At 47.9% G+C, this 16,693-nt stretch overlaps 1 protein-coding gene across 1 annotated transcript; it reads left to right on the top strand.

Annotated features, from left to right (window-relative positions):
* The first annotated feature begins 13,116 nt into the window (after nt 1–13,116).
* LOC132004126 (keratin-associated protein 9-1-like) lies at nt 13,117–13,764 on the top strand. The gene is made up of 2 exons (XM_059380230.1): nt 13,117–13,490; nt 13,590–13,764. Exons 1-2 carry the CDS (start codon nt 13,117–13,119, stop codon nt 13,762–13,764), a joined length of 549 nt encoding a protein of 182 aa, XP_059236213.1.
* Nucleotides 13,765–16,693: the final 2,929 nt, after the last annotated feature.

Here is a 16,693-nt window from a genome sequence, read left to right as displayed (position 1 = left end):
AAAATGAGTTTGGAAGTTTTCCTTCCATTTCTATTTTTTGGAACAGTTTCAGGAGAATAGGAATTAGTTCTTCTTTAAATGTTTGGTAGAATTTCCCTGGAAGCCATCTGGCCCTGGGCTTTTGTTTGTTTGGAGATTTTTGATGACTGTTTCAATCTCCTTACTGGTTATGGGCCTGTTCAGGTTTTCTATTTCTTCCTGGTTCAGTTGTGGTAGTTTATATGTCTCTACGAATGCATCCATTTCTTCCAGATTGTCAAATTTGTTTGCGTAGGGTTGCTCATAGTATGTTCTTATAATTGTTTGTATTTCTTTGGTGTTGGTTGTGATCTCTCCTCTTTCATGATTTTATTTATTTGGGTCCTTTCTCTTTTCTTTCTGATAAGTCTGGCCAGGGATTTATCAATCTTATTAATTCATTCAAAGAACCAGCTCCTATTTTTGTTGATTTGTTCTATTGTTTTTTTGTTTCTATTTCATTGATTTCTGCTCTGATCTTTATTATTTCTCTTCTCCTTCTGGGTTTAGACTTTCTTTGTTGTTCTTTCTCCAGCTCCTTTAGTTGTAGGGTTATGTTGTGTATTTGAGACCTTTCTTGTTTCTTGAGAAAGGCTTGTACCGCTATATATTTTCCTCTCAGGACTGCCTTTGCTGTGTCCCTCAGATTTTGAACCGTTGTGTTTTCATTATCATTTGTTTCCATGAATTTTTTCAATTCTTCTTCAATTTCCTGTTTGTGCCATTCATTCTTTAGAAGGATGTTGTTTAGTCTCCATGTATTTGCGTTCTTTCCGAATTTCCTCTTGTGATTGAGTTCCAGCTTCAGAGCATTGTGGTCTGAAAATATTCAGGGAATGATCCCAATCTTTTAATACTGGTTGAGACCTGATTTACGACCCAGGATGTGATCTATTCTGGAGAATGTTCCATGTCCACTAGAGAAGAATGTGTATTCTGTTTTGAATATATCTGTGATGTCCATCTGGTCCAGTGTGTCATTTAAGGCCTTTATTTTCTTGTTGATCTTTTGCTTGGATGATCTATCCATTTCAGTGAGGGGAGTGTTAAAGTCCCCTACTATTATTGTATGATTGTTGATGTGTTTCTTTGATTTTGTTATTAATTGGTTTATATAGTTGGCTGCTCCCACGTTAGGGGCATTTGTTAGATCTTCTTGTTGGACAGAACCTTTGAGTATGATATAGTGTCCTTCCTCATCTCTTAGTATAGTCTTTGGCTTAAAATCTAATTGATCTGATATAAAGATTGCCACCCCAGCTTTCTTCTGATGTCCATTAGCATGGCACATTTTTTTCTACCCCCTCACTTTAAATCTGGAGGAGTCTTTGTGTCTAAAATGAGTTTCTTGTAAGCATCATATTGATGGGTTTTATTTTTTTATCCATTTTGATACCCTGTGTCTTTTGATTGTGGCATTTAGCCCATTAACATTCAGGGTAACTATTGAGAGATATGAACTTAGTGCCATTATATTGCCTATAAGGTGACTGTTACTGTATATTGTCTTCATTCCTTTCTGATCTACTACTTTTAGTCTCTCTCTTTGCTTAGAGGACCCCTTTTAATATTTCCTGTACAGCTGGTTTGGTGTTTGCAAATTCTTTCAGTTTTTGTTTGTCCTGGAAGCTTTTTATCTCTCCTTCTATTTTCAATGATAGCCTAACTAGATATAGTATTTTTGGCTGCATGTTTTTCTCATTTAATGCTCTGAATATATCATTCCACTTCTTTCTGGCCTGCCAGGTCTCTGTGGATAAGTCTGCTGCCAATCTAATGTTTTTGCCACTATATGTTACAGACTTCTTTTCCTGGGCTACTTTCAGGATTTTCTCTTTGTCACTAAAACTTGCAAATGTTACTATTAGGTGACGGGATGTGGACCTCTTCTTGTTGATTTTGAGGGGGGTTCACCACACTCCTGGATTTTTATGCTTGTTCTCTTTGCCAAATTAGGGAAATTCTCTCCAATAATTCTCTCCAGTATACCTTCTGCTCCCCTCTCTCTTTCTTCTTCTTCTGGAATCCCAGTTATTCTAATGTTGTTTTGTCTTATGGTGTCACTTATCTCTCGAATTCTCCCCTCATGGTCCAGTAGCTGTATGTCCCTCTTTTGCTCAGCTTCTTTATTCTCTGTCATTTGGTCTTCTATATCACTAATTCTTTCTTCTGCCTCATTTATCCAAGCAGAAGAGCCTCCATTTTTGATTGCACCTCATTAATAGCTTTTTTTATTTCAACTTAGATTTTAATTCTTTAATTTCTCCAGAAAGGGCTTTTATCTCTCCAGAGAGTGTTTCTCTAATATCTTCCATGCCTTTTCGAGCATAGCTAGCACCTTGAGAATCGTCATTCTGAGCCCTAGATCTGACATATTACCAATGTCTGTATTGATTAGGTCCCTAGCCTTCGGTACTGCCTATTGTTCTTTTTTTTGTGGTGAGTTTTTCCGCCTTGTCATTTTGTCCAGATAAGAGTATATGAAGCAGCAAATAAAATACTAAAAGGGTGGCAAAGACCCCCTTTAGGGGATCTTTAACCAAATCAGAAGATACCCCAAATCATGGGGGAGGGGAGAAAGGGGATAAAAAGTTCAGAAAAAAATTTTAAAAAGAAAACAAATAAAGAAAAAATATAAAAAAGAAAAAAGAAATATATATATATATAAGATAAACTAGTTAAAAATGTTTAAAAAGAAAAGGGTAAAAGTTAAAAAAAATTTAGCAGATGAAAAACATAAAATTAAAAAAAATTAAATTAACCACAGAACTAAAGAATCATGGGGAGAAAGCCATGAGTTCCGTGTTTTGCTTTCTCTTCCTTTGGAATTCTGCTGCTCTCCTTGGTAGGTGAACTTGGTCTTGGCTGGATTTCTTGTTGATCTTCTGGGTGAGGGGCCTGTTGTAGTGATTCTCAAGTGTCTATGCCCGAAGTGGAATTGTACTGCCCTTACCAGGGACCGGGCTAAGTAATCTGCTCGGGTTCGCTTTCAGGAGCTTTTGTCATCTGAATGCCTTCTGTAGAGTTCCAGAGGACGGGAATGAAAATGGCAGCCTCCCAGTCTCCAGCCTGGAGGAGCCAAGAGCTTGGGGCCCCACTCTTCAGCCCACCCTCAGAGAAAAGAGCCCAATCACCCCCATCTCCCTGGCCTCAGGCCGTGCTCTGAGTTCACCCAGCCTGCAACCGGTTCAAGGTAACCCCGAGCTGAGAGCTCACTCCTCGGCTCTGTCTCTGTAGCTGGCTTCCCCAGTCTAATACCTGCGAGCTCTGTGACACTCAGACACCTCTGATCCTTCCATGACCCTGCGGGACCTGGGGCCATGCTGACCCCACATGGGCTTCACCCCGGTTTAACCTGGAGCGATGTCCTGGAGTGGAACAGACTTTTAAAAGTACTGATTTAGTGCTGTTGCTCTGCCGCTTGCTGGGAGCCACCACCCCCCCACCCGTCAACCTTCCCGTTGCTTTGGATTCACTTCTCTGCCAGTCCTACCTTTCAGGAAGTGGTCAATTTTCTGTTTCTAGAATTGCTGTTCTTCTCCTCAATCTCCCATTGGATTTGTAGGTGTTTGCAATGCTTTGATAAGCTATCTAGCTGATCTCCTGCTACCTGATGTAGTCTCAGCCTGCTACTTCTCCACCATCTTGACTCCTCCTCCATCTTGACTCCTCCTCCGACATTCTAGATTTTAAGCTAAAGACTGCAGTTAGAAATACAGATGGACACGATGTCATTCTTAACAAGAAGACCTAACAATTGTAAATATATATGTTCCCAATATGGGAGCAACCAACTACATAACCCAACTGTTAACCAAATTAAAGAAACATATTGCTAATAATATGTTAATAGTAGGAGACCTCAACACTCCACACTCAGCAATAGACAGCTCTTCTAAGCAGAAAATCAATAAAGAAACAAGAGCTTTGAATAACACACTGGACCACATGAACCTCATATACAGAACATTCCACCCTAAAAGAACAGAATACTATTCTCCTCGAGTACACATGGAAATTTCTCCAGAATAAACCACATACTGGGTCACAAATCAGGTCTCAACCAATACCAAAAGATTGAGATTATTCCCTGCATATTCTAAGACCACAGTGCTTTGAAACTGGAACTCAATCACAAGAAAAAGTTTGGAAGAATTCAAACACTTGGAAGGTAAAGACCATCCTGCTCAAGTATGTTTGTATTAACCAGGAAATCAAGGAACTTAACCAATTCTTGGAAACCAATGGAAATGAAAAGACATCAATCCAAAACCTGTGGGATACAACAATGGCGGTCCTAAGGGGGAAATACATAGCCATTCAAGCCTTACTCAAAAAAAATTGAAAAATCCTGAATACTCCAGCTCTTTTTACACCTTAAAGAACTGGAAAATCAACAACAAATTAAACCTAATCCACACACAAGAAGGGAAATAATTACGATTAGAGCACAGATCAATGAATTAGAAACCAGAAATACAGTAGATCAATAGAAGTAGATCAATAAAAGTAGAAGCTATTTCTTTGAGAGAATTGATAAGCTTGATAAACCACTGGACAGACTTATCTAAACAAAAAGAGAAAGGGCCCAAATTAATAAAATTATGAATGAAAGGAGAGATATTTTGACTTAACACCAAGGAAATAGAAACCATCATCAGAAATTATTATCAACAGCTATTTACAAATAAATTAAGCAACCTAGAAGAAATGGATGCATTCCTGGAAACTTATAAACTGCCAAGACTGAAACAGGAAGAAATTGACAACCTGAATAGACCAATAACCAGTAATGAGATTGAGGCAGTGATCAAAAACCTCCCAAAAAATGAGTCCAGGACCTGATGGATCCCCTGGAGGAATTCTACCAAACATTCAAAGAAGAAATAATACCTATTTTCCTGAAGTTGTTTCAAGAAATAGAAACAGAAGGAAAACTTTCAGAATGTTTTATGAGGCAACCATTACCTTGATCCCAAAGCAAGGCAAAAACCCCATTAAAAACAAGAATTTCAGACCTGTATCTCTGAAGAATATGGGTGCCAAAATTCTCAACAAGATCATAGATAGTAAGTTCCAACAGTAAAACAAGAGCCCAGGACCTGACAGATACCCTGGGGAATTCTACCAAACTTTCAAAGAAGAAATAACACCTATTCTCCTGAAGCTGTTTCAAAAAATTGAAGCAGAAGGAAAACTTCCAGACTCTTTCTATGAAGCCAGCATTACCCTGATCCCCAAACCAGGCAAAGACCCTACCAAAAAGGAGAATTTCAGGCCAATATCACTGATGAATATGGATGCTAAGATTCACAACAAGATCCTAGCCAACAGGATCCAACAGTATATTAAAAAGATTATCCGGGGCACCTGGGTGGCTCAGTGGGTTAAGCCTCTGCCTTCAGCTCAGGTCATGATCTCAGGGTTCTGGGATCGAGTCCCATGTCAGGCTCTCTGCTCGGCAGGGAGCCTGCTTCCTCCTATCTCTCTCTCTGGTTGCCTTTCTGCCTACTTGTGATTTCTGTCAAGTAAATAAAATCTTAAAAAAAAAAAAAAAAAAGATTATCCACCATGACCAGGTGGGTTTCATCCCTAGGCTACAGGGATGGTTCAGTATTTGCAAATCAATCAATGTGTTAGAACAAATTAATAAGAGAAGAGAGAAGAACCACATGGTCCTCTCAATTGATGCAGAAAAAGCCTTTGACAAAATCCAGCATCCGTTCCTGATTAAAACGTATAGGGATGGAGGGAACATTCCTGAACCTCATCAAATCTGTCTATGAAAGACCCACAGCAAATATCATCCTCAATGGGAAAAAGCTTGCATCCTTCTTGTTGAGATCAGGAACATGACAAGGATACCCACTCTCACCACTCTTGTTCAACATAGTATTAGAAGTCCTAGCAACAGCAATCAGACAACAAAGAGAAATAAAAGGAATTTGTCATTCCAAATTGGCAATGAAGAAGTCAAACTCTCTCTCTTCGCAGATGACATGATTATTTACATGGAAAACCCAAAAGACTCCACCCCCAAACTACTAGAACTCATACAGCAATTCAGCAATGTGGCAGGTTACAAAGTCAATGTACAGAAATTAGCAGCTTTCTTATACACTAACAATGAAAATACAGAAAGGGAAATTAGAGAATCGATTCCGTTTACTATAGCACCAAGAACCATAAGATACCTGGGAATAAACCTAACCAAAGAGGTAAAGGATCTGTACTTGAGGAACTACAGAACACTCATGAAAGAAATTGAAGAAGACACAAAAAGATGGAAGACCATTCCATGCTCTTGGATCGGAAGAATAAACATTGTTAAAATGTCTATACTTCCTAGAGCAATCTATACTTTTAATGCCATTCCGATCAAAATTCCACCGGTATTTTTCAAAGAGCTGGAGCAAATAATTCTAAGATTTGTATAGAATCAGAAGAGACCCCAAATCTCTAAGGAAATGTTGAAAAACAAAAATCAAACTGGGGGCATCATGTTACCTGATTTCAAGCTTTATTACAAAGCTGTGATCACCAAGACATCATGGTACTGGCATAAAAACAGACACATAGACCAGTGGAACAGAGTAGAGAGCCCAGATATGGACCCTCAACTCTATGGTCAAATAATCTTTGACAAAACAGGAAAAAATATACAGTGGAAAAAAGACAGTCTCTTCAATAAATGGTGCTGGGAAAACTGGACAGCTGTATGTAGAAGAATGAAACTTGACCATTCTCTTACACCGTACACAAAGATAAACTCAAAATGGATAAAAGACCTCAACGTGAGACAGGAATCCCTCAGAATTCTAGAGGAGAGCATAGGCAGTAACCTCTTCGATATCAGCCGCAGCAACTTCTTTCAAGATATGTCTCCAAACGTAAAGGAAACAAAAGTGAAAATAAACTTTTGGGACTTCATCAAGATCAAAAGCTTCTGCACAACAAAGGAAACAGTCAACAAAACAAAGAGGCAACCCACGGAATGGGAGAAGATATTTGCAAATGACAATACAGACAAAAGGTTGATATCCAGGATCTATAATGAACTCCTCAAACTCAACACACACAAAACAAACAATCATATCAAAAAATGGGCAGAAGATATGATCAGACACTTCTCCAATGAAGACATACAAATGGCTATCAGACACATGAAAAAATGTTTGTCTTCACTAGCTCTCAGTGAGATTCAAATTAAAACCACATTGAGATATCACCTTACACCAGTTAGAATGGCCAAAATTAGCAAGACAGGAAACAACATGTGTTGGAGGGGATGTGGAGAAAGGGGAACCCTCTTCCACTGTTGGTGGGAATGCAAGTTGGTGCAGCCTCTTTGGAGAATAGTGTGGAGATTCCTCAAGAAATTAAAAATAGAACTTCCCTATGACCCTGCCATTGTACTCCTGGGTATTTACCCCAAAGATACAGATGTCGTGAAAAGAAGGCCATCTGAACCCCAATGTTTATAGCAGCAATGGCCACGGTCACCAAACTATGGAAAGAACCAAGATGTCCTTCAACAGACAAATGGATAAGGAAAATGTGGTCCATATACACTATGGAGTATTGTGCCTCTATCAGAAAGAATGAATACCCAACTTTTGTAGCAGCATGGACGGGACTGGAAGAGATTATGCTGAGTGAAATAAGTCAAGAAGAGAGAGTCAATTATCATATGGTTTCATATATTTGTGGAGCATAACAAATAGCATGGAGGACAAGGGGTGTTAGAGAGGAGAAGGGAGTTGGGGGAAATTGGAAGGGGAGGTGAATCATGAGAGACTATGGACTCTGAAAAACAATCTGAGGGGTTGAAGTGGCAGGAGGTGGGAGGTTGGGGCACCAGGTGGTGGGTATTATAGAGGGCACGGATTGCATGGAGCACTGGGTGTGGTGAAAAATTAATGAATACTGTTATGCTGAAAATAAATAAATTAATTTTTTAAAAAAAGGGGAAACCAATTAGCAGATCAAACAGCAAAGCAAGCAGCCAGGAAAATGACTCAAAAACTGGTTACACTCCCAACGCTAGCCATACCAGAAAAACCAGATTATTCAGAGGAAGATTTAAAATATTTACAAAAATGGACTAAATTAGACTATAAAGGGGACTGAGCTAAGACCAGAACAAAAAAGTTCATTCTTCCTCAAAGACTTAAAAAAAAAAATTAGTAAACCAAATACATCAGGAAACTCATTTGGGACACACAAACTTAAAGAACTCATGGGCAAGCAATTTTAGGTATCTAAATTAGGGCGTATGGCTCAGGATATAGTTGATAAATGTGCTCAATGTCAGGCAGTAGAAGCAGGAAAATTAGGATGGAAAAAAAGAAAGAGGTTAAAAAAAAAGAAAACAAAACAAACAAACAAAAAACCAGGAGTTTATTGGGAAGTGGATTTTTACAAAAATAAAATTTAAAAAATGTGTTACTTTTTCTAGATACCTTTTCAGACTGAGTAAAAACCTTTTTCTGCCAAACATAAAATGGCAGGAATAGTAGCCAAAAGCTACTAAACAATAATTCCTGGGTTTGGGTTGCCTCTCATGATTGGGTCAAACAACGGCCCTGCATTTGTGAGTTTAGTCTCACAGCATCGGCCAAGGCCGCAGGGACTAAGTGGAAACTACATTGTGCCTACCAGCCGGAGAGTTCCAGGCAAGTAGAATGAACTGGACTCTTAAAGAGACCTTGACAAAGCTAAATCTGGAGACTGGCGGTGGATGGGTGGATCTCCTTCCTTTCACCCTCCTCAGGGCGTAATGTACATCCTACTTAAACAAGGTTACCCCATTTAAAATAATGTTCAGGAGACCCCTCCACTCTGCCCATGGCTACAAAAGGTTACCCTAACAAAAATGACTGATCCGTCTGTATTCCAATCCCTACAGGCAGGAAAGTCTGTCTTAAAAAGAGCCCATGCAGGGATCCAAACTGCCTACACTGAGATGGAAACGGAGGTAAAACCACATCCTTACCAACCCAAAGACTTGGTTTGAATATGCCGCCACCGAGTGAAAAAATCTTGAAGTCTCATTGGAAGGAACTGTTACTGTCATATATAGAGGACCCAAAGGATTCCAACATCTTACCGCAGAAATAAAACAGACAAAACCTGTGGTTCCTGTCCTAATTCCAGCACTAACTGATTCTTTAAAAAGTCAAAGAATTGACTAATCTCAAAAGAAAAGGGGGGGATGTTGGGGTCAATTCCACATTAAAACATGTTAACCCCCTAGGGCCTGCCTGGGCCTACTTAGCCATAGTGACTCCATGTTGCCTAGGTAGACATTTTGTTGTTTCATAAATGCCTCAACACTTACTGATATCACTTCCACGTAACAGTTACTGAAACAGACACCTAAAACAAGGCCATTTTGTTTATATCAGTTCCAGGTAACTATTACTAAAACACATACCTAAAACAAGGCCACTTTGTTGTTTAATAAACACCTCAACAGTTACTAGTATCGGTTCCAGGTAACCGTTACTAAATCACACAGGTAGGAGACATCCAATCACCCAAAGCCACATATGTGGATATCTGCAGTTGTGCCCTATAAAAGCTAGCCTGTAAGACCTAGGGGTGTCGCTCTCTTCGGAGGCGGGCCTGGCCAGTCATTCTGACTTCTAATGCTTGGCATAGAATAAAGTTTTACAAAAATTTTACTCTGTCTCAGCCTCGTTTCCCTGACCGGTCAGTCTAACTTCTAATGCTTGACATAGAATAAGGCTTTCTGTAGCTTTGTCTCAGTCTCCTTCCTTTGGTAATGAACCCAACAGTGGAGCTTCTCCAGCAAACCTAGGAGTGCAGTCACAAGGTACAGGTCTCTCTCTGACTGACTTCTCTTGCTCTGATTGATCATCTTCGGCTCCTTCCATGTCAAGGCCAATGGCAAGATGCCTTTCTCTGGTGCAGCTGGATCCTTTTCTGTCGCGGATCAAGACCCCATCTTCTTCCTCCATTCATCTGTCACTCACCGCTCGGACAGCTTCTGTGTGTGGGCTGGTGTCAGCCATGCTGCTCATAAAAAAGGAGTGCGTGTGTCCCTTTGGATTTGTGTTCTGGAATAGAGGGACAGTGGGGAAGACCAAACAGTGCCATTCCCCAATCGTAGCTTCGTTCTATCTCAACCTGGTTGGTGAGGAAACACCATAGCCTTTTTGGCAGGGGAGGCGGCCCACAGCGGTTGCCTTGCCACAAACAGCATGGGAGGCTTCCCCTTTCTCCACCGCCTCCCCAACACCTCTTGTTTCTTCTCTTGGGGATGGGAGCAACGCTGACGGGGGTGAGGTCTTAGCTCCTTAGAACTCAGCATGGCGCTCGGCTGACGATGAGTGGTCTGGAGCTTTGGTGCGCGCATAGGTGAGCCATCTATCATTCTTCTTGGAAGAAATGTCTGTTCCCGTCTTCTACCCATGACGGCTTGGGCTTTTGGGTTCTGGGGGAGTTGAGGTGGTTGTGGGAGTGTATGTTCTTGACCAAATTGGGGATCCTAAGCCTTGCCGCCCATGCCGTTGGCACAGATCATCTCCCTAGGCGTCGGTGGCCTTGGAGCCTCGTTCCTTGTTTCCTTGGCTGTGCTGATGCCTTTCCCTGGGACGCCATCCCAGTAGGTTGAGCTGGCTTCCTTTCCCTTGCTTCAGGAGACCTATGTGGAGAGGGTTTTGCTCAGGCCGGCGTCAGGGACATGGCTGCCTGCGCCGTGTCCTAGGACCTTTCTGGATTCGGGGGTCCCATTTCGCCCTTGGAAACACTTGGAAGGTTTGGGGTGTGCCTCCGGAGGAAGGAAGGGTTCTGGGTTCATTCTTCCGTCTGGAGCTGTCCGGTTCTCCCAGCAGCAATTGTGGAACAGGCTCCGTGTTTTGGCCACCACTGCGTTTTCTGGCCTCCAGCCATGGTCGACGTCTGACTGACGAGCACGCCACTGTCGGGTTCTTCCTGGGCTTTCTGTCCTGTGCGGCAGGTCCAAGGGTCGAGTTTGGCGCGCGTCCCATCCTGTTTCGAGGACGACAGCATCCTCGAGATTGGGGACACCCCCAGCGCTGCTTTGCCCCTTGCAGAGAACCCTGTGTCTTCGGGATCTTTTGTGGCCCCATCCACACGGTCCGCCGCGTCACTCTCATTCTGTCCAAGAAGAAGAAACCTGCCCTTGGTGTTCTGGTAGGGGACGGCAGGACACCAGTCATCTCCGGACGTCTTGAAACCTTTTTCCACGTGGCGATTGAGGTTCCCATCGCAGAGATGAGGAACTCGAGACGGGGACGGGGTAAAGTCACGTCGGAGTGTGGGTTCTCCCAGAAGCTACTGTGAAGAAGAGCGTCCAGGCACATCGTTCCTTTGGGGAGGGCCAATCCCCCCGTTTGGAGGGTGGAGATGTGACCCAGGGAAGAGGCCCTTGGAGGCCCGTGTGCCAGCTTGCGAGGGGAACTGAACCCCGAGGAAGGGATCAGCAGGGACGGGACACACATGTCGGGATGCCCCGAAATTCTGCAACAAGATTTCTAGACTCTGGACATACACCAGCTCCCTAGGAGCACTGGTTGAGCATTTCGGTCAATGTGGCACGCACAGGCGGGGGGAGGTTCTGCTGCGGCCTGAGCAGAGCCCTCAGGCATGGAGACGCAGATCTGCTGGGTAGCTACTGCCCCTTCCACGCTGCAATCTGAGACGTGGCGCTGATGTGTGCCAGACCTCATGACCCGTGTCTGCTTCCCGCCGGTCCTTCCCCTACATGGTTCAGCTGATGGGGGCGATGGCCCCACGGGCAGGTAGGAAGCTCAGACGGAGGAGAAAGCAGATGACGAGGAGCAAGAGGAGCTGCCAGGCAGGCAGGGTGCCCGGGGGAGAAGGAAGGATGGAAGGGAGGAAGCAAAGAAGGAAGGCGGGAGGCAGGACAGCACGAAGGCAGGAAGGAGGAGGCAGGAATCCAGAGGGACAGAAAGCCCAAGAGACCAAGAGACAGAGAGACAGACATGGAGCCCCGAGGGAAAGGAAACAGGAAGGACAGAAGGAAGGGACAGAAAGAGGGAGGGAGCAGGGAAAGAGGGTGGGCATGGGCTGGGGGCGCAGGGGCGTGCGGGGCTTGGAGATGGGAAGGCAGTGCAGGCAGAAGGAAGGAAACCAAAGAAGCCAGGATTCCTTCCACAGGATCCAGCGCAATCGAGGTGGAGGCAGCCACAGCAAATCACGGACCAGGCTGGTTTCCAAGTGAGGACTAGAGCCACCAAGTCCTCCTGCGGTGCCCATCGCTGGCGCACGTCGGTCCCGGAGTGTCCCAGGTGCTGGGCAAGGGCTGAAGCCTAGATCAGTCGAGAGTGCTGGTCGACCAGGACGCACCTGGCCTGAGACTGAGGCTTGTCATGGCCCAGGGCACTGGTGCCGCCTCAGCCCACCTGCCCTTTGGTTCTACCTTGCCCTTTGGAAGACAGGAGGCCACGCGGCCTCTCCCCGAGGTCCTCGGTTGAACTGGGATCCACAGGAGGGCTAGGGTGCTGGGAGAGGCAGAACGCTGTGGCGGCCCAGAAACAGGCTGTGTGGCAAAGCCGACTTGAGCTTGGGCATGGATTCTGGAGGTCCCCGGGAACCTCCACACATCCTTCTCCAGCCCCGTCCCCCCCCCCCCCCCCCCCCCCCCCGGGAATACTCCCCATCGACATACACGCTAGGCAGCCAGACTGGGGAAGGAACACTTCTTGGTCGCCTGGCCCTCAGGCCAATGGGAAGGAAGTCTCTCCCGCGATCCGATGATCAGTGAGGTAAGTCGGACGCTGCTGATGGGACCACCTTGCTTTCCTGGGGAAACGTTTCCAGGAGTGATTCTCCATTAGGAAACACATGAAGCACTCCTTGTCTACAGATGGCTAACTGGGAGGGAGCTTCCTCCTCTACCAGCACCCAGAGACTATGGGAAACGATGTAAACCACAACAAGGAAAGTCATGCCTATTGGTCCCAGTCGGGGGTGGGGGTGGGGGATGTGTGGGTTCCAGTGTATAAAAGGCCCAGAAGAGAAGTGGGCCACAGTCCAAATCTGAGACCCTCCGCTCTGAACAGAAGCCCCCGCTCCATCCGTGACACCATGTGCGGCTCGTGCTGCTCCCCTTGCTGCCAGCCTACGTGCTGCAGGACCACCTGCTGCAGGACCACGTGCTGCCGGCCCAGCTGCTGCGGGTGCGGCGGCAGCTGCAGACAAGGCAGCTGCAGGTCCAGCTGCTGCGGGTCCTGCTGCTGCCAGCCCTGCTGCTGCTGCCGCCCAACAAGCTGTCAGACCACCTGCTGCAGGACCCAGTGCTGCCGGCCCAGCTGCTGCGGGTGCGGCGGCGGCTGTGGACAAGGCGGCTGCGGGTCCAGCTGCGGCGGGTCCTGCTGCTGCCAGCCCTGCTGCTGCTGCCGCCCAATGTGCTGTCAGACCACCTGCTGCACGACCCCGTGCTGCCGGCCCAGCTGCTGCAGGTGCGGCGGCGGCTGTGGCTGCGGCGGCTGCGGGTCCTGCTGCTGCCAGCCTTGCTGCTGCTGTTGCTGCCCAACTTGCTGTCACACCACCTGCTGTAGGACAAGCTGCTGCCGGCCCAGCTGCCTCGGGTGCAGCGGCGGCTGTGGACAAGGCGGCTGCGGGTCCGGCTGCTGCGGGTCCAGCTGCTGCCAGCCTTGCTGCTGCTGCCCCACTGGCTGCCCCACCACCCACTCGACGACCACCTCCTGCAGCCCTTGCTGCGTGTCCAGCTGATGCCAGCCTTCCCGCTGCTCACTGCCTCCCCCAGAACCACCAGGTGCACATGGCACTCATTGGCCATTTGGGAAACCAAGTCACTGCCAAACGTGGCTGAAATCCAGCACGCCACCGCCAGCTGCCTCCTTCCAGGCTTGGGCACCAGCCCAATGTAGCCTTCTGCCACACAGCTGCCTCCCCACAGGCTTGGGCACTGGCCCCATGCAGCCTGGACCATTTCTCCCCGAGTCTCTGCTTCCTCCATCTTCTGCGTCCCATGCCCACGTCCCGCATCCTGTCGTAGACTCCTCATCTCTGCCTTCACTCCTCCACCGTCCACATCTTCATCCTCTCCCTCTCAGCAACTTCGAGGAACCAACGCTCATGCATCGGGCACAGGTATCTGCCACGACCCAAAGTCTGGGCATGCTGACTTTTCTTTGGTCCGTGCCCTCACGGTCCTTGCCTCCTGTTTCCTCCCTGGCACGATCCCAGCGAAGGCTTCTCAGAGGGTGGGGCTGGGGGGCGAGGGGAGGTGGCCTCACCTCTCTTTCCTAATAAACCCTGTAGCATTCTGCATCCCGTATGGTGTCCTTGTCCTTAGGCAGCATTCACGACGTTACGGCGTCGATCCACATGCCTTGTCCATCTGGAGCCTCCTACACTCCTCCACCAACTCACGTCTCCATTTGCAGATGAGGAACTCATGGGATGTCTTGTCCTAGAGCTGACGGGGACACACTAGGACGCCCGTCTGCTTGTCCTGCCCTTGCTGAAGGGCACACCCGTTCTCCTCTGCGGGCGAATCAGGCAACACCCTGGGTCTGGGCACCGGCGAGAGGTTGGTTGGAGTGTCCTCCTGGACCGTGCAAGTCCTCCTCTCCTGTCCATTTGGGTGGTATCTGGGACAAAGTGGTGGCCAGCCGTGTCCCAGCACTCAGGCGCCTGCCTGGAGGCCTCTGGAAGGGCAGTCGGCCTTGCCCTTCAGAGCTCTTGGGAAGACGGGGACCCTTTCGTGGCCACGGGAACACTTTCGTGGCCGCGGGAACACTTTCGTGGCTGCGGGTGCCCTCTCGCCCATCGTGCACTCCTCCTCCTCAGACGGGGAGCCTGCGGTGGACTCACGCCCAAGGGCCACCTCTACACACACACATCTTCTGGGGACATGCAAGTCCCCTTCTGCTTGGGCCTCCTGGTCCTCAGGGCCTCGCGGCAGAGAACGGAGGTCTCAGGCGGTTGGGTACCGGTCACATGGTGCTGCCCAACGGGCCTGCAATACAGCGTCGGCATACACAGGGCACCAAGAAAAGCTAGGACAGGCAAGTCCCGCACGAGAGCCTGTGCGGTGGGCGGGAAGGACAACTTGGAGTCATCCGTGACCTCCGGATCATGGAAGGGAACCAAACAAGCTCCTGGGCATTTGGGGAAGGAAGCTTGAAGTGTCAGTGGGGGAAATCAACGGGCCTCTATGGGAGCGGGCTGTCGGCTGGGGTGGGCTGGAGGGCAGGGGCGGGGTGGCACTACGGCAGGAAGAAGAAAGAGAAAGGAGCACGGGCATTCCCAAGAGTCCCGAGAGCCGCATGGCTGGCGCTTCTGGTCCGTAACAGAAGCACGCTGCTGCCTTGGCACTCGGGGTTGTGAGGCTGCCTTCAGGCTCTGAACGAAGAGCACGCTTAGGCCCTGAGTCCCCTCCTGGGAGCAGCGGAGGGCCCTCTGAGGCCCTAGGACAGCTCCCGTCCAGGGCACACGCCAACACAGAAGACGTGCGGTCCAGGGGGCTCTGGACACACTGCCGAGACCGAGCATGCCTCCTCCTGGTCCTTAGGAGCTTGCAGGGTTGCATGATGAGGGGAAGAACAGACACGACCTGGGTGGCTACATAGGGACGCAGTGCTTCCTGTCTGCTGCCCTTCATTCTTTTCTTTCTGGAAGGTGTTCTTGGAGCGCCAGCAGAGTTCATCTATGGGGTCACCAGCCTCTAGGGCTCCCATGGAGCGATTCCGCAGTCCCAGAGTTCCCGCTATGCTCATCCTGGCAAGGGCCGTCCTTAACCCCCATCCCCGGGGGCACCCATCCCCCACTCCCATCCCCTCTGGGAACCATCAGTTTCTCCTCTGTAGTTCAAGAATGTGCTGCTTGGTAGCACCGCTTCTTGATCTCTCGGTCTCTCTCCTGCTGCCTCCCGCTCTCCCCACCCCTTTCTCTGTCTCTCTGCCAATCTCTGTCCCTGCCCACCTGCGTCTATTTCCCTTTGTTCTTTGGTGGCACATCTCCAGCGGCCCCTAGGAGTGCCATCACAAGGTACAGGTCTCTCTGACTGACTTCTCTTGCTCTGATGGATCGTCTTCAGCTACTTCCATGGCACGGCCAAGGGAAATATGTCTTTCTCTGGTGCGGCTGCATCCTTTTCTGTCGCAGATCGAGACCCCATCTTCTTTCTCATTCATCAGCCGCTCGCCGCTCGGGCTGCTTCCATGCGCGGGCTGGTGTCAGCCACGCTGCTCTGAACAAAGGGGTGCGTGTGTCCCTTTGGCTTTGTGTTCTGGAATCGGGGGACGGTGGGGAAGACTAAGCAGTGCCATTCCCCGATCATGGCTTCGTTCTGCCTCTACCTCATTGGTGAGGAAACGCCATAGCCTTTTTGGCAGGGGAGGGGGCCCCCAGTGGTTGCCTTGCCTCGCACAGCATGGGAGGCTTCCCCTTTCTCCACCGCCTCCCCAACACCTCTTGTTTCTTCTCTTGGGGATGGGGACCACGCTGGAGGGTTGAGGTCGTAGCTCCTCAGAACCCAGCATGGCACTTGGCGGACGATGTGTGATGTGGAGCAAGGGTGCGCGCATCGGTGGGCCATCTATCGTTCTTCTTGGGAGAAATGTCTGTTCCCGTCTTCTACCTATGATGGCTTGGGCTTTTGGGTTCTGGGGGAGTTGAGGTGGTTGTGGGAGTG

This window comes from Mustela nigripes, chromosome 16 (genome assembly GCF_022355385.1).
Source record: "Mustela nigripes isolate SB6536 chromosome 16, MUSNIG.SB6536, whole genome shotgun sequence".
NCBI classification, from domain to species: domain Eukaryota; kingdom Metazoa; phylum Chordata; class Mammalia; order Carnivora; family Mustelidae; genus Mustela; species Mustela nigripes.
This window is presented reverse-complemented; position numbering and strand designations above follow the sequence as displayed.